General features: G+C 35.8%; 1 protein-coding gene across 9 annotated transcripts in view; it reads right to left on the bottom strand.

The window, feature by feature from the left end:
• The window catches only part of nav2a (neuron navigator 2a), a 256,627-nt gene that overhangs the window by 70,885 nt on the left and 167,539 nt on the right, over nucleotides 1-18,203 (bottom strand). For 7 of the 9 annotated variants that reach the window (XM_032560513.1, XM_032560508.1, XM_032560509.1 and 4 more), the window contains 4 exons: nucleotides 12,755-12,827; nucleotides 12,037-12,280; nucleotides 10,868-10,924; nucleotides 8,093-8,226 (listed from right to left, as the gene is read on the bottom strand). In XM_032560513.1, coding sequence (XP_032416404.1) covers nucleotides 8,093-8,226; nucleotides 10,868-10,924; nucleotides 12,037-12,280; nucleotides 12,755-12,827 — 508 coding nt within the window. The remainder of the gene's footprint in view (nucleotides 1-8,092; nucleotides 8,227-10,867; nucleotides 10,925-12,036; nucleotides 12,281-12,754; nucleotides 12,828-18,203) is intronic. The other 2 variants (XM_032560510.1, XM_032560515.1) reach the window with 1 other exon arrangement.

Genomic DNA, 18,203 nt, shown 5'->3' with positions numbered 1-18,203 from the left:
GTTGCTAGGTAACGGGCTGAGCCTTGCTGATTTGTGATGTTACATTCAGGAGGTTTTTGAAACGGCTTCATTTCAGACACTAGAAAGCATTAATTTATTGCCAAAACTAAACCTGTCTATGTCAGTGTGTTTTTTTAAGCGTTTGAATTGTTCTCAGTTGCCACAAAAACCAAAATGGCAGTACAAAAACTTGCTTAAATAATTTGCACAATACACCTCCTTTAACTTTAAAAATAAGTGGAGCAAATACTTACTTTTTGCTCTTCTCTGTTTTTCCAAAAGACGTTTTAAAAATTGTACATTTTAAAGTGACTTACCCTTCCACAGCGATCTATGTGAAACTTTACCCTGTTTTGACTGATCCCAGTCCTGTTTCGAGACAGTTAACTGAAGAATACTGAATGAAAGAACGGGTTTGTCTGGTACTCTGCAAAACTGCTTCTGATCCAGAACCGCTACTACTAAATACCCAGAATGTTTTAAAATCAAAACATTAAGGTCAAAGGTTATCCAGTTCATCGTTTTCAAGTTTAGCTACTTTTAATTTTAAATTAGTCACTGACTTTTTTATGTGGTACTGCATTTTATATATATATTTTTATTTGAATGGTGTCAGACAAATCACTTTATACTATAAGCTAGAAAAACAAATGGCTCATACCAATGACCATAAAATTAGATTTTCTACTTCAATATGTTTTTTGTCTTCCATTTCCTGCAAAAAAAGCCAGTAAGGAAGCAGTTTCCTTCCAAAATAAACAAATTATTCCTTAATTTTAAGGTTAGTGACCCGTGGTTTAGCCAATGGGTCACTAACTAAGTGACCCCGTGCAGCCTGAGGCCGAATCCCAAAATTGCGCTGGTCACATTTGTTCATTTTGCTGTTTTAGGAAACATGTTGGAAGAATTTAAGTGTTTGACTTAACTGCTTAATTGCTGCGGTCATTAGAGATTAAAATGAAAAGCAGACCACCCTTCCTCGACCCCCTACACGTCTGAACATCCTCTAAGTCTGGGTCCTCTCCTCTCAGCATGAGGATAGTATAAAAGTCTCTCCAGGATTCACACAGAATCGATTCTAAAGTTCTTTTCACGGCTCGTCACACTCATGCGTTTGTATATATGCATGTGTTCAAGCCTGTCTGTGCCAGAGGAAAAGGGGTTGCAATTTCACAGTGTCAGCACTCGAACCGTCTGTGCATACATGTCTGAGCACGCCTGCCAGGTTAAGCAGAAACGGTTGGAGCTGTGTACGTCTGTAGGGCCAGAAACTGAGGCGAATGCAGTCTGGAAAACAAGCAGTAAAAAGAAAAGTGGTCTGATATGATTCGGATCAAAAGTCTGCCAAAGTCATGACTGTACCAGTCACAAGATATTACTGCCCGACTTGGGAACAAATCGCTTGGACATACAGGAAGTAGGTCTGGACAATAAATCAATAACAATATATTTCGCAATAGACATGTGATCAATATCAACAGATAATTACATTTTTAATATATAGAATATTCAGTGAACCCTTATTCAGAACCACACAGCATTCTGGGGGATGTAGGCAGAGGAAATACATTAGCCACTAGCTAGCTAAGCTAGGTAGGTGGCATCAACTAACTCACTAACTCTTTGGTTACCTAGCAACAACCTGTTGAGTAACTTGCGCTGCTAAGATATTTGAACTAGAAAACAGCCAAAAATACTTGGTAGAATTGTGTTTTTGCAGTGTAGTTCCTATCGTCACTTTTATTGTCACAATAAAACCACAAAATGTTGTAATAAAACTTTAAGGCCATATATCCCACCCATACTTAGCATCCATTTCCCATTGACTTGACATGTTGCCCTCTGATGGAATAGCATTTATTATGATATAAAAAAATCATAATAAAAAATCATCACTGGATAGCTTATTCAGAATAAAACATGGCAACGGTTAGGCATTATTTTTATTTATAGACTCATTCGTTGATGCTCCACTTTCGCCCTGCAGGTGTTTGCTTCCGTATCTGATTTCAGACGGCTCCCTCTCGCTCCTCACGCATTGTGCTCCAAAAAGCAAAAGGGACAGGAAGCTTTTGTGATTTTTTTCCTTTTTCCTTTTTAAAGTTTCTCCATATGAATACACTCAAACAGTGACGCCACAGCTCATCAGAAAGCTAGTCACTCAGTAAAGGGAGCAGACGTCCAAACTCCACACAGAAACACACAGGTGCACCCTGCACTGCAAAAACACACAATCTTAACAAGTACTTCTGTCTAGTTTCTAGTCCAAATATGTTAGTACACCTGGAATAAGAAAAAAACTAAATTGTAGGTAACTTTTCAGTTTTGTTTTAAATAAAGAATTTCTTAATATTGATTCAAAGTCCTGGTTTCATTGACAGATTACTTCATTAATTTAAAAAGACATTTCTTGAAACAAGCAGATGTGTTCAAGGAGCAAAAATGCATTTTTAGATAAAACTGTTTTTAAAAAATGCAATAACTGCATACATTTTCACAACTTTCAGCTAAAACTTTATTCAAGACGACCTGAAATATAGTTCTGACATCCTAAAACAGTTTAGCTGATATTACTCATTTGTATTGTTTGGTTTAAGCCAGAGTTGCCCAACATGTTACAACGGATGTATTTGTACAAAAGGTATCAGTCAGGAGAAGGCTAAAAATAATCCACAGCATTATAAATACTTCATGTTAATGTGAAAATAGCCCTCAGTTATAGTAAAAACCACTTGGCATTGCAACAGCTTTAAGAACATCTGGCAAATAATGATTTATTTAATATGTAAACCATATTAAATATGACATATTACATATTACTTATGTAATATGTAATATGGATTCCCCTACACTGCAAAAACAATGTAGGATTTCCCTACTGCAAAAACAAAGTATTTTTGGTCTAGTTTCTTCTGTGAATATCTTCATACCCTTGAAATAAGACTAAACTAACTTGCAAGTAACTTCTTACCAAGACATAGGAACTTGTTTAAAGTTAAAAAAAAAATCTAACATTGTTTAAAAAGTCCTAGTTAAACTGGAAGATTATTTTAATATTTTGATCTGAGTTAGTTATATCTTTTCAGCATAAAAAAGGAACTTTTTTTAAAGTAAATATTTCCTTAATATCAATGAAAACGTTGTAGTACCACAGGCATTATTATTTCACTTACAACATAGGAAAAATCTTTTGTTAGAAATAAATCAATATAAGGAAATATGTACTGAAAACAAGCTCATATTTCAGGCTAAAAAGTTACTTATAAAATAGTTTTAAGATATTTGCACTGGAAACTAGACCAGAAACAGTTGGTAGGATTTTGTGTTTTTGCAGTGCGCTCTCTCTGCTCAGTGTAAATTAGCAAACACCCAGATCCTGTCAGCTCCTATTAAACAGAGAGCAGAGCAGGACGCCTGGTAGCATGACTTCATTCTGGTGTCACAGCCGCTGACACAGAACAGCTCCGGCCCCAACATCTGAACCTGCAGTAGCAACGTTTTAAACATGCATGCAAAATTACAAGTTAGGAAAAAATCTATAAAAAGCCACAATTAGAGATTGGTTGCTACCTCAAAAGGGGGGAGGAAGAAACTAATCTAAACTTTATAAATCTGTTAAAGTAACCATTTCTGGAGGGGGATTAGAAGTGGTAGCTGACAAACCTGGCTGGTGCTGCAGACATCAAGCAGGAAAGAAAAGTAGAGAAGGAAGAAGATGGACAGCAGAGGAGAGGAGAGACTCAAAGTGGCGTTCAGGGAGGAGGAGTGTGGTCAGCAGACAGGACAGGGGCGGAGTTTGGAAACAGGACTACTGCGGTCATTTTTAACTTTTTGTCATTTTGCACAGCCATCATATATCTAACTTTATCGCACTTTGTCATGTTACGACCAAAGGCTTTAATTTGTTAGGCTGACATAAAGGAGCATGTAATTACCAACTGCAAGGAGAGAGACATAGGAACAACTTTCAACCTTTACAAATAAAAAGTGTGGCGTGTTTTTCTTTAGCAACCTAAAATGAAACTACACAATATGTAATAATGTCATAAAATCCGCAAACGCATTTTGCAATTCTTTATGCCAAAATATGTAATAGCATTATTATATTTTCCACCGATTATTACAAAATTCAGAGGTACACTGCAAAAACATAAAATCTTACAAAGCATTTTTGGTTTAGTTTTCAGTCCAAATATCTTCATAGACTTGAAATAAGAAAAAACTAACTTACATATAACTTTCATCAAAATATAGGAGCTTGTTTCAAGTCAATAATTCCTTAGTATTGATGAAAAAGTTCTAGTTTTATTGACAGATTATTTGACTTGTAACCTATAAAAACTGTGTTGTTATAAGTGAATTTATCTACTAGACAAAGTAGAGCTTTCTCCATTAATATTAAGAAATTATTTACTAAAAGAAAGCTCCTATAACTCAAGCTCCTGATATATTTTTTTCTTATTGCAAGAAATATTTGAACTAGAAATTTGATCAAAATATCTGGTAAAATTTTGTGTTTTTGCAGTGTAGAAACATTTTCAATCAAGTAATTTTCTTTTTATACAATTTTCTTTTTCTAAGTAATTACAACATACTCAGATTTATTAAGTGAACTCAAGTTATACTCACTAAAACTGCATTTTTAAAAAATGTAAAATCAACTTTTTTGAGCTTTATATCACGTTGTAATTTTATGTCCTCATCAAAAGCATACTTGGAGTGTTGCCTTGATTCTTTCATGGATGTTTAAGAAATCTTTTAATCTCCCTGGCAACCATTCAGATGTGAAAAACGAATCACAGTGCAGCCCTCCCTCAGTCAGCTCCTTCAGACTAGCCAGCAGCAATTAGCAAACATCTGGTGGAACTGTGCATTTCATGTTATAAGCTACTTCTCAGTGAAATGCTGGTAAAAAAACAAAAAAAAAAAAACAAACAAAAAACGCTGTTGAAGGGTTGATAAAGGAGCCATGAAGGCGGAGCTACAGAAAGAGAAGGAGATTCTTAAAGACACAGACGCATTTTCCAATTTCAAGGTGCTAAATTACAAAGTCAAATTTATTTTAAGTCATATTTGATATATAGGGCATTTTTATAATAATTTAAGTTAAAGTTACTTGACTGTGCTATAAAACAGCACTAATACATAATACTGCCATTTTAAGTAAAAAGAACTAATTAGTTTTTACAGTGTATGCGCTCCCTTTGAATGCTTATAAAAACTCTTCCGTTATTGGAGTATGTTGGACATTTTTTCATTTATTTCCACTCTGCTCTTCCTGAGAGTCTGAGCAGCAGACAGTTTGCAGGTAATTGAGATCATCTGCTTCATTCATGCTTCTCCCATCAGCTGACTGCTAACATCCCAGTCCGCCTTCATGCAGCCGACACCATTTACTGCTGCTTTTATGCACAGAAGCCACCTTGATCCAGCATAATGTGAAACCTTTCAGCAAAACAGCTTCACTTTATTCAATGTGAACAAAGAGACTCTTTCTTTCTGGAACTAAACTAAGACAGATTTATTTAACAGCAAATAAATAATCAACTAAAGCTGCAGTATGTAATTGTTAAATAGATGTTTTTATATATTTCTTAACACTGGCACCATGTAATTACAGTGTAATATGAGCCAGATAATCTGTGAAAAGATAAATTCCTGAGCTGCTGATGAAATGCAGCGTTCCCGACCAAAAACAACCAATCACGCCCAGGGGGCGGGTCTTAGCGTTGTCAATCAAGCTCAAGGTAATTTGACTTGTATAGCACATTTTCAGTAGCATGGAGATACAAACAAAAGGAGATACAAACAAAACAACAAACCAAAAGAAACACAAAGTAAAAGTATAAAACTCCTTTTTGTTTCCACGTGTTTAATAATAATAAAAATACTAAGTCCATAAAATAGAAACTAATAGGGGTTTCTTTGGATTCTTGTTCTGATAAAACTACATGTTGGTTCTCCGTGTTTGGTAAGATTAGTGAGGTTTAAAACTAAATGCTGGTTCCAGTTGTTCTGGGTGGAGTTCTAGATTTGTTCAATATGAAGCTAAATGTTGCTTCTCCATGTTTGATTCTTGTTCAGGGTTGTTAAGTAGATGATACTTTATAATTGTTCTAGAAACAAGACAAAACTAACTTACAAATTAACTTTTTAGGAAGATATAGGAGCTTGATTTACAGAAATGACTCCTTAATATTAATGGAAAAAGTGCTAGATATACAGTCAGATTATTTCACTTATAACATGGAAAAAATGTCTTGTTAAAAGTGAAATAATCTACCAGTTGAACAATAACTTTTCATCAATATTAACAATTTAGTGACTTAAAACAAGCTCCTACATCTTACTGAAAAGTTAGGTTTGTCTTATTTGAAATATATTAATATATTTGCACTAGAAACTACACAAGAATGATAAGATTTTGTGTTTTGCAGTGTTAGCCTGGCACTGTTTAACACAATGACATCTCTCTCTCTCTCTCCCACTCTCTCTGGGCGGTCAAAACTCCCTGTTTAATTCTGGGTAATGAGTTTAGACGTCGGACACTAACAAAGTCTATATAAAGGTCGGGTCCACCGAACCGTCGCTTCACGCACCATTTATGCTAAATTTGCTGTCAAATACCTGAAACAGATTGTAAAAAAATTAAGCCTGCAGTGCAAACACACAGGAGAGAGAAAACTTACGATCTGATATCAAACTTATAGTTTTGTTTAAGTCATTGTTTTCTGTGCTGGGAGGATTCAGAGGAACTGCAGGGGTTGTAGAAGAACATTAACATGTTTGCACTCTAGTTTTAAGAGGATCCTCTTGCCTTTCTTTCCTGGCTTAACAATTCGACCAAAACTGAGTGCTGCTTCTTATAAAATAAACACGTCCAGACGGCTGCAGCAGACTGATAAAGGCCGAACCATAAGTATTTTTGGGGAGTCGTTCTTCGTTTCCACGGCATCTCTGAGTAAAAACAGCATAAATTTCAATCAGGGTTCAGTAAAGGTCATCAGCTATTCTCAGAATGATGTGGTGCGAAGCGACACAGAATGTCCTGTCCTTATGTTGGACCGGACCCCAGCCTTTGATACGCTGACCACCACATCAGGTCGAGGTACTGGGCCGCCGTATCGCGCTCTGCCTCACCGTGGTTTTCTTCATATCGTTCTGATCATCCCTTCTGTGAGGCTGCTTCAAATTATAGGGCTTCCTTAAACCGTTGTCATTTTGGTGTACCTCAGGGTTCTGCATTTGGGGCCCTTGTTATTTCTGGTTTTACATGCCACTTGAGCACATTTTGGACAGTTTTAAAGATGACTCATGTCAATGCTAATCTCTTTTAGGCCTCACGAGTTATCACAAAAAAACCCAACCTATTCTGCATGTTTAAATCTAAATAAAGATATCTGGCATTACTTCTGCCACATAATTTTACTTTTAGAGTGAGGTGCATGATAAGAAATTTTTACATATGACCAAGCCTCCTACTGGTCTCACATAAGTTTCACCATGGATATAGGAGTTATAAATTTAAACCATTTCCATTTTGGTGTACCTCAGGGTTCCGTATTTGGGGCTCTTGTTATTTCTGGTTTTACCTGCCACTTGAGAACATTTTGAACAGTTTTAAAGATGACTCATGTCAATGCTAATCTCTTCTAGGCCTCATGAGTTATTGAAAAAACATATCTTTCATGTTTTTTGCTAAATAAAAATACTTGGCATTACTTTTGCCACAGGATTTTTTTTTCTTTGACAGACACACTAAAAGTTTCAGTATCCACATAGCATTAGGTGTGCCACTGGTTAAAAACAAGGCTGAAATTTCCTAAACCAGTCACATAGAAAGAGTGATTAACATAATTAAACTGCAAATTGTAACTTCATTTAAGCATATTTTTAGTTACTGATGCTTTCATTGAACAGTCGATAAAACAGTAAAACTAGCAATCCCAACAATAGGGACAGTTCTTTTTTTTTTAGCATTACTGGAATTAAGAAAAAAATAAAAAATATATATATGATCACAAGTTAACCAATGTTTTAGTGGTTTTTCTTAAAATATAAGATGAAACTCTCCATTTCTGAAGTTTCTCACCTTTGTTCGGATGTAAACTTGCTTTGGTCTTGTCACTGCAGCCCTGACTGCGCCGGTTTCCAGCAGCGCTGACCGAGCCTCTGGGAGGGACGTCACCGCCAGCAGTGGACACCCTTGTTGTCGGGCCAGGAAGTCTGATGAACAGATCAGGAAGAAAAACAAAAAAACAATGGAAGAGGGGAGTAAATAGGCCAGACATCGGAGCTTTCACAAGGGAGGTTTAGACATGTGAACATTTGATTTAACACAAAAAAGGACTTTTTCACACAGAAAAGGTAAGAACCGGTTTAGGAAGGTCAGCAAGAACTGTTGTACATTTCTAATTCTTACAAAAGTCTCCTAAGAGTACATCTGTTATATTTTGTTTTATGCAACAGTCAAACAATAAAGAGAAAATTGATTTTGTTTCAACATATTAATGCAAATATTTTATACTTTAAGTAAAAACATCTGGATCTGATCAACAATCAAACATTTTATATTTGAAGCTTTTCCCAACTGTGCTGCTGGTTAATTTAGCCACAATCAGCCTGACAAATTATTTCACCCAGACTGCAACATTTTAAAGGATTAATAAAGTCCACAAGATTCCATACGACGGCGTATTCAGGCTACAATAGAAAACAGGAGTAAATTCCCACCAAAATGCTCAGGAATGTTAAGATTAATCTCAGAAATTTGCTAGAAAAAAACTTGAAATTTCTGAATTTGAAAAGTTTAAGCTATTAAAGTTAGACATTTTTTGGCTAATCTCAGAAATTTTCTAGCTAAACCATGGAAATTTCTAAGTTTGAAAAGTCAAAAGTTTTCCACTTTTGAAACTCGGAAAATTTACAGAAGTTGAAATTTTTCTCCCTTTAAACTCCGAAATTTCTACTTTTTTTCTAGAAAATTTCTGGGATTAATCTCAAAATTATTATTTTTTTTCAGCAAATTTGAATCTTTTCTAACTCTGAAGCTTCCGGGTTTTCTTTTTCTTTCTTTTATTTTTTGGAAGAATTCAGAGCCAACATGGAGTAAAGCCAACATAAAATATTCTCAAGCCACTGTAAATAATTTAGTTGGTTTTTATTGTTGTTGGGTTTTTTTTCTTCCTTTACAAAAAACACCCAGAAAATAGCTTAGTAGTCTTGGCGTTTTGTGTACAATATGGGTAGAATTAATCAGAGGAAAATGCACAAATATTCTTCAACAAGGTTACTAACACTTTTTTTACTAACACTTTTACAAGTAGAGGAAAAACATAGCAACATTTGATAGGAAAACTTTTTATAATAGCGATTAACTGGTTGCAGTGATATATTGTAGTAGAAAAACATTGTATTACCCTGATCTTTATTTTAAATGTGGAAAAGCCGTTTTTGTTGCTGTTTGTGAAAATTTGTACTCACTTGTAAACCCTCCTTATCCTTAAAAAACCTTCTAATTCAACATTTACGTAGTTATTCACAACCAAAAGCCACAATAAAAATATTCAAATAGGAAAAGTGCTAAATGTTTCTGTTTTTATGACAAAAACACACTGGCTATGTTACGAGAAACATGACTCATTGAAGATTGTCAATGCACTTTGCTGACATATCGCATCTAATAAAAGCAGCATTCTATGTCTAAAGAAATTTTAACAAACATATTCAGAATAACTGCTAATAAAAATACTATATTTGAATACTTTATTACCTTTAACACACCTTTTGAATACTAACATACACATAAATACATTGTACTAACCAGGTGTTATGAATCTAACAGTAATATCTTCATGTTGTAGTCACACAAGTTCACCAGAAGATAGAGACATTTAACCACATTTCAGGGGATGTAGCGTCTACAGGAGGCAGGTGCAGCAAATCACATTTTGGGACGGGCCGCATGCAAAACCAGATCTTACATTCCGTTTCAAAGGGAAAGTTATTACATTAGAGTAAAATTCATGCTGAGAATCTGACAAAACGTCAACAGAACCAAACAAAACAGAACAAAGGCAAGTTTTTGTCACGCATCACTTCAAACGCACAATCTCTGCTGCAGGTTCTGTGTTAATTATTAATGTCACATTATAATAGGGGAGGGGGGGGGGGGGGTGTTCTTGTCAAGAAAACCAACCCACACAAACTTACTTACTTAAGGGTTATCTAAAGGTCTTTTACAGCCCATTTAGCAGACCGGCCAAATGAGGCGTGATGCCAGAAACAGACAAGAACCCTCTGAAAGTGGAGCCAGGAGCTTTAGTTTCTATCTGCGGAGCACCATCACTCATGCATTATTGATGGTGCTTGTAGTAGAAATTGCCCTTAATCACAGACAAAGAAACAATAGGAACCTCAAAATGGTTGAAAAAATAAGTTATCTCTGATTAGAGGCGATTTCTAGCTTTCTACACTGTAAAAACATTAAATCTTACCAAATAGTCTTAGTGCAAACATTGTAGTCCACTTGAAATAAGGTCAAACTAACTTTTAAGTAACTTTTCAGCATGAAATATGAGCTTTTTATGTCAATAATTGCTTAATATTGATGAAAAATGTAATAAGTGAAATAATCTGCCAATGGAGCCAATACTTTTCCATGAATTTTAAAATTACTGACTTAAAACAAGTTCATATATTTTGCTAAAAAGTTACTTTAGTCTTATTTCAAGTGTACTAAGATATTCACACTAACAACTAGACAAAAACTTGGTAAGACTTAAGTGTTTTTGCAGTGTAATTCCAGATAAAAGTGTTGGTGAGGTGAAGGAAAGGGCAGGAAATCAGGAGAGCAAGTGAAGCTGACCTAGAGCTCTTTTTCTGACCAATGGAAAACTTGAGAAGTTTACTCTGACAACCATCCCTACAGGAGGAGGAGAAGAAAAAAGGAGACGGGAGACGTGGAGGAGGACAGGAGAGAAGTCATGTTTAGAAATTTAAATGATATGAAATGTGAGCAAGAAGATAGAAATGCCAAAATGATGGATTGAAGAAAGTGAAGCAGAACACTTCATCCACTCATGTCTCCTGGTTAAAGCTGCAGTAGGTAATTTTTATAATTTTTTTTTACTTATTTGTTGAAACTGTCAATCTGTCGGGACAATTTACAGATAATTTGTCTTCTCCCAGTGCTAACTAGAAACAACCAATCAGATGATTGAATGCTGAGAGGTAATGAAACAGGCTATGCTAACACTAGTTAGCATAGCCTGTCATGTTAGCATAGATAGGCCTTTTGCAATAAGCAATAAATCAATTAATCGCATGATGAATTAAAACTATATCAATAATTTCCATTTGCACGATTTATTGTTTTTCTCTTTTCTCTCATTGAAAGACAATTCTAGTTTTGAATTGACCTTCAAAACTAGATCATAAAAATCTTCAGTCTGATGTTTTGGTCTCAACTAACTCTTATTTTGAAGGACAATTTTGTCTACAGAGACTTCATAATTTCATTGTTTTATTGTTTTGCTTATTTCTTTTGGATATTTAAACTGTCTTCTACTTCCAGTGTTAAATGTTATTAGAATATAAACTTTATTGATCTTTGAGAATGTGTTCTTGTATCATTATTATTATTATTATTATTATTATTATTATTATTATATTCCTTGAAAATAATCTCAAAACAACAATATTATGGATTATTGCAATAACTTCTGGGACAATTTATTATTTAGAAAATGTGTAATCATGACAGACCTAAGCGTAGCCAACAATGACGCCAGATTTTCTGCAGCCGTAAACTGTTTTTCCACCATTGGCGTGTTCATGGGGATGATTGACAGCATTAAGCCCCGCCTCCTGGCTCTGGTTGGTTGTTTTTGGTGCATTTCTTCAGAAGGCAATCGAGATTATCTTTTCAGTCACAACAAGGTGACAGTTTTAACAAATATGTAAAAAACTTTGTTTTTTGTTTTAAAGTTACACACTGCAGCTTTAATCTGCACTGATTTGGCGAACCAGCCTCACCTGGACTGCATCTCGGCCTGTGCTGCTTTCTGTGCTGCGAGGCCAGGCGTCCCATGCGGAGAGTGGCTGAGCTGTGCCGGAGCGCTGCTCTGCTGGCTCAGGGGAGGGTGTGTGTTCTGGGTTTGGGCCGCCGGCGGGAGGCAGGGCTGGGAGTTCTGCCGCTGAGCCTGCTGCTGCTGCTGTTTGTAGCGGGACAAGCTGAAGAAGAGGCCGAGGATCGCCTTCAGATTCCCATTACGAATCTCTGAGGGTCACACAGAGAATCCAGCTTATTTATGTAGCACATTTCAGCAGTTTAAAGTGCTTTATAACATTAAAAACATGTGAAAACATTAAAAAAACATCAGTCAACAGTTGTGAAAACCAATAATAGACATTACATTTTGTCACATTAAATATATTGGTCAATATTCCAATGTTTGACTAAAGATCAACACGGGTTTCTCTAGATCTTGCTTGGACCTGAATCCCGGAAATGTTCTTCAGGTGATAGAAGGCCGACTTTGTAACTGTCTTTATGTGTCTCTGAATGTTCATTTCTGAACCTTCTGAGTCTATCACTACACCCAGATTTCAGGCCTGATTGCTGGTTTCTGGCTGTAATAACTGACTGACTACCTTGGAGCACCCCACACTCAATTTTAGAGAAAGCAGAACATGTGGAGTGTTGAATTAGTAAAAAACAAAACATTCAGGCTCAAGCATCAGTCCAGCTCACCTTCTGCAGACAGACCCTGGATGTTGACTCCTTTAGCTGCCAGGAAACTCAAACAAGCATCAATGTTCTCAATCTGGAGAAGAAAAGACACAAGAGCAAGTCAACACAGACTCCATATTTACATTCTAATCTACATGTATTGGAGGAACAGGGCTGCTCTGCCCTTTGCATGTTTAGAGTATTAACCAAATTGGCAGGAAGTCAAGTCAAGATGGCCTATCAGCCAACATTAAGGCAAAGAAGAAAGGCAGAAACCTTTCAACGAGTCATACATCAGGCTGGTGAAGTTAATTATGGGAAACCATAAAGAAATATTAAAGCCCAAAGATCTGATCTTAAAAGATTCCATATATTAGGAGCGCTAAATTAAATTTTGAAAAAAATAAATAAATATGTTTTATATGAGCCTGTAAATTTGTGGAACATGTGGGACGTGTAGAGACATCCAGACATAAAGGTGTTGGCTGTGTCATTACATTAGTTAGCACTGGAATTATTAGGTTGTCCTGTTGCTCAAAATTGGCATTTCTGGAGGCATTTTGTCATCTTTTTATTATTATTATTATTATTATTATTATTATTAGTCGCTTTTTGCAGTGTTTCCATGAAATAACGAATGCAACTAAAATACATGAATAAGTTTGTTTACATCAGAAGTCGTTAGAAAATCTGCGACGCCATTATCCTAAAACCACTTCCTGTCGTCTTCTTAGTTGTTTCTGCCAGTAGTAACTTGTGATCACGCAAAATACACTAATTTCAATACCACCAAAAAGAACCCACCTAATCCTAGTGCTGAAATGTTTTTTTTTTTTATTGGCTTGCTTACAGTCAGCAAAGTTATTTTCATAATTCCAATTTGCACAACAAAATACACTTTGTTCTAAATTACAATACACATGAAATCACCACATGTCTCAAATCCACAATATATGATTATTTAAACTAAATTTGTTAAAACGTGTGTTTGGTAAAGGAGGTCTTTTTGGTGCAACGACTGTTTAAGTCTTTATTGTGGTGAATAAAGACTTATTTTGATGACATCTGTGAAACAAATCAACATACATGTGTCAGCAGTTCTAAACTAAAACAACCCCTCTACTGCAGCTCAGTTGCTATGACGACAGCCCTGGCAACCTGCTGAGCTGCCATTGGACAACAGGAGGATTGGATAGGCAGACTGGCTTTGTTTCGGGATCGTCTGACCCATTATGCCCAGAATCTGATGACCGGGTCACGTGATTTTAAAGTAAACCACATAAAACAAGTCATTAAATGGGAATGACCAAAGGTTGTAGGCAATGAGTAAACACAAAGGGTGATACATAAAAGATATCAATACGGCGCAAAACACTCCTTTCTCATGTTACATTACACAAGCTGACCAGATATGAGACTCTCAGATGAGCAGAACTTTACAGAACCGGATTCACAAACAGACACAAACTAAGAGAAACCTTAAAAAGGTGAAGAATATCTGAGAGTTGGGAAAACCTGGGACACTTACACAAGGAAAATAAATCCTCAGAGCCATATAAAAAGTAAAACACATGTAAACTACACATTAGGTCCATTGGGTGTAGGCAAAAAGCATTTGGGTGCCATTCATCCTGCAATTAATGACATGATTACACTTAATATGCAGCAGCTAAATATAGCCTGACCTACAGATTCTCCTGCTTCCAGATTTGAGGTGAGAAGCTGAAACAAAAAGGGATTTTTAAATTTTCTATCATGTGAGCTTTTAAATAAATAAATTCAATGATGGTACATAAACCAAAGTAAAGTTTACTTCTATTTTGACGTTGGTCCTTCTTGTTCACTACAATTATCAAGCAAAACATTTGGATGAAAGAGACCATCCAAATGTTGGATGGTCATGTTGGATGGCCTAGTCGCTATAAGAAATAAATCAATTAAAACAATTTTTTTAAATTCCAACTGCATGATTTGCAAGTTTTTTCTCTCTTTCTACCAAAAACTAGATGACAAAAGTCTTCATTCAGCTGCTATTGTCTCAACTAGACCATTTTTTAAAAACTATTTTGCTTACAGAGACTCCATAATTCCTTTTATTTGTTGTTTCTGTTGTTTTGTTTATTTATTTTGGTTATTTAAAATGTCTTCCAGTTCCAATGTTTATTAGAATGTAAAAAAAAAATTTTTTTTTTAAACTTTGTAACAACAGGTGTTTCACAAAATGTTGTTAGTGAAACATCTGGCTTTCTGTGAACCTAGGGTTCGACGAAATGCTAAGTGTTTCATATAATTCAATATCGATAATTATTTAATCTTTTTGTTTGTTTAAATATCTGAAATACTGTCAAACTGGACTGACATTTCCTGATTTATCCACAGTTTTCACTCCATCGTTGTTTTTTATTTTTAAGCAGTTATGAGGCACTTAACTGTTAAACTGTTACTGAGCAAGTTACTCAAAGGTTGTTGCTAGGTAACCAAAGTTGGGGGCGGGGGGCTTGAAACGGGTTCCTATCTAGAATGTTGTTGCTAGGTAACCAAAGAGTGAGCGAGTTAGTTGATTCCACCAAACTAGCTCAGCTGGCCATGGGAGGTTGAGCGACTAAAGCCTTTCTGTATATATATATAATTTATTTATTGTCCAGTCCTATGTGAGTGTCATTAAATATCTTTTAATTTAACTTCTGTTAAATTAAACCTCCAAAGCCTTTCTGTGCCATTGTGGCATATGAACAGGTCAACTGACTGAGGCAAAACTCCCCTGCTAACATATCTGTGATCTCTGATCTGAGAAACAGCTGTCAGTATAGCGGACATATGCTGTCCTTCTAGATGACACGACGTAGCGTACAAGTAGGGCAAGAATGGGGACTATGGCCTTCTTTGAATACCACAACTACCCAAAAATAACCCTCTTTGAAACACCGCTCTAACCAAGTCTTTCTTTAATAACCTGAATCTGAAACCTCACTTTGGTGACTGAACTACTCTCACTGTCTGTTTTAGCTGCAGTCTGAATAGCAGTCACCTTCAGAGAGTCTCGTCATAAATGCCAGGCCTGTCCTGCTGAGATGTACCCAGCCACGACTCTCTGGGGGGTAAAACTCTGAAACCTTGTGCTATTTAAAACCTCCAGGAAGAAGAACCACAGCAAAGACAGAAACTTCGTTCAGAGGTCCAAATCTGCAGCAAAACTCGTATTTATGTGGCTCAGATTTCAGAGTCCACATCTGAAGATGATAAGAGGATTGAACTGAAAAAAAATTCTTTCTGACTTCAATCTCAGATTTCTGAGGTTTGATCTCAGAAGGTTAAAGTGATAATTCGGAGATTAACATCAGAATTCTGTGGAAAAAAGTCTAAATTCTGAGATTAAATCAAACATTCTGAGAAAAACATCAAACTTCTCAGATTAAAGTTCAAAGCAAAATGTCAAAATACAGATAAAAATATCAAAATCCTGATCAAAGAAAAAATACTGAGGAAAGCATCACAATTCTGATCTGACAGTCAAATTTCTGAGAAAAATGTTAAAATTCTGAGATTAAATCAAAATTTGGAGAAAAACATAAAAATTCTGAGAAAAATAGTCATAATTCTGAAATTAATATTTTTCCACAGCTGTTCCTGATTTTCAGTAGTTACAACATGAGAAGTTAAAACCAGCCATAATGAAAACATATTAAAATGCCAAAGTTTCTCTGAATAATCCCTCCTCCTGACTAAACCACTAGTTAAAGTATCACTAATACTTTTTGAGACTACAAGCTTAAAAATCCTTAATGAGGATCATGTCATTATTTTATAGAAAAAAAAATCTATCACAAATATTCTTCAGCCTATGAGAAAACACGCTCCATGCTGAAAATGCTGTAAACTGTGACTGTTAAATCTAGAAAATCCAGAATAAAACCTCCTAATCTGAAAATACCTCTAAACAAATCAGAAGTTTTCAGCGTCAGACGCGTGTCTGAGGCCCGACTTCTCGCCGCGGCTCCGCCGTCGGTCACCGCCTGCTCCGGTTCCTGACAGCCGCACTGGGCCGGCCGGTCAACAACTGAACAAACATTTCCAACCATCACAGGGCTGCTATTGTGTGTGTGCGTGTGTGTTTATGGGTGTGTGTGAAAGAGTGAGAGAGAGAGAGAGAGAGAGAGAGAGAGAGAAAAAGAGGAAGAAAGGTAGGGAGTACTTTTTTTTGCAAGAGCAGAATTTTGATGGCTCATAGTTACCATTTGTGACTTAAAATATGACAACTTCATTCTTTTTAAGCTAAGCTAGAGCTACATAACTTCCTGTTTCCCCATATAACGTAACAATAACTGTGATTTATCACTGATTTTTGACATTTTAATGGTTGCTTATCATTTTCCCATCTCCATTGTATTAACCTTTGAGACATGAGATCTACACAACAATCTGACAACAACTAACGGAAACAAAAAGGTTTCCAAGAATATGGAGACACATGCAGCAAAAAACTGTTGCTGATGCTAAATAATACGGAACTGAACTGAAGCCAGACGTTGGTCTGTAACTGCACACTGTAAAAAATATAAAATCTTACCAAGTATTTTTGGTTTAATTTTTAGCATAACCATATACTGTAAGTACAAGTGCAATAAGACAAAACTAACTGAAAATTAACTTTCAGGAAGATTTATGAGCTTGTTTTATGTCAATAGTTCATTAAAATTGCTGAAAAGTGTCAGTTCTACTGGCAGATCTTTTCACTTATAACAAGATATTTTTTCCATGTTAAAAGTGAAATAATCTGCCAGTGGACCTGGAACTTTATCATCAATTTTAAATGATTATTAACTAAAATGAGCCCTTATATCTTCCTGAAAAGTTACCAGTAAGTTAGTTTTGTCTTATTTCAAGTGAACTAAGATATTTGCAGTAGACCAACCAGACCAAATATAACTAGAACAAATATACTGGATAAGATTTTGTGTTTTTAAAATCTTAGTTTGCGAAATGAGACAATAATGGAAGTCACAGATAGATCTCAAACTAACTATTTTTGTTTTATTTACCTTATTAAGACATAACATTATTTCTCTACCTATTAAAATTTATCATTGCCTTTTATTCTATCGTTTTATCTTCAATGAACAGTTCCTGTTTAGTTTTTAGAACATGCCTGAACTAATGTCTTTATTTTTAAAGGCCACACTTTTCCCAGATTCCTGGAGGGAAACTCTGTCTGCGCTGCTGATCAGCTGCAGATGACTTTCTGCTAAAAACCAGGAACACTGAGTGCATCTGCAGCCAGTGGCAATGCTCTTTTTCACTGCATGGAGAAAACCAAACCCCAGGGTCAAACACGGGAAGTTTTCTCCGTTCAGCCTGTTATTTCACCCTCTGCTGCAGGTGCGCCATTGTTCTTCCCAGAGATCAAAAAAACACAGCAAATGATTCACTTTTTCTCTTTTTTGTTGCTTTGCAAAAGAAACTAAAGTTGCTC

The sequence above is a fragment of the Xiphophorus hellerii genome, chromosome 4 (assembly GCF_003331165.1).
Source record: "Xiphophorus hellerii strain 12219 chromosome 4, Xiphophorus_hellerii-4.1, whole genome shotgun sequence".
Classification (NCBI taxonomy): Eukaryota; Metazoa; Chordata; class Actinopteri; order Cyprinodontiformes; family Poeciliidae; genus Xiphophorus; species Xiphophorus hellerii.
Note: the sequence above shows the minus strand (reverse complement) of the source record. Positions and strands in the feature narration are given on the sequence as shown.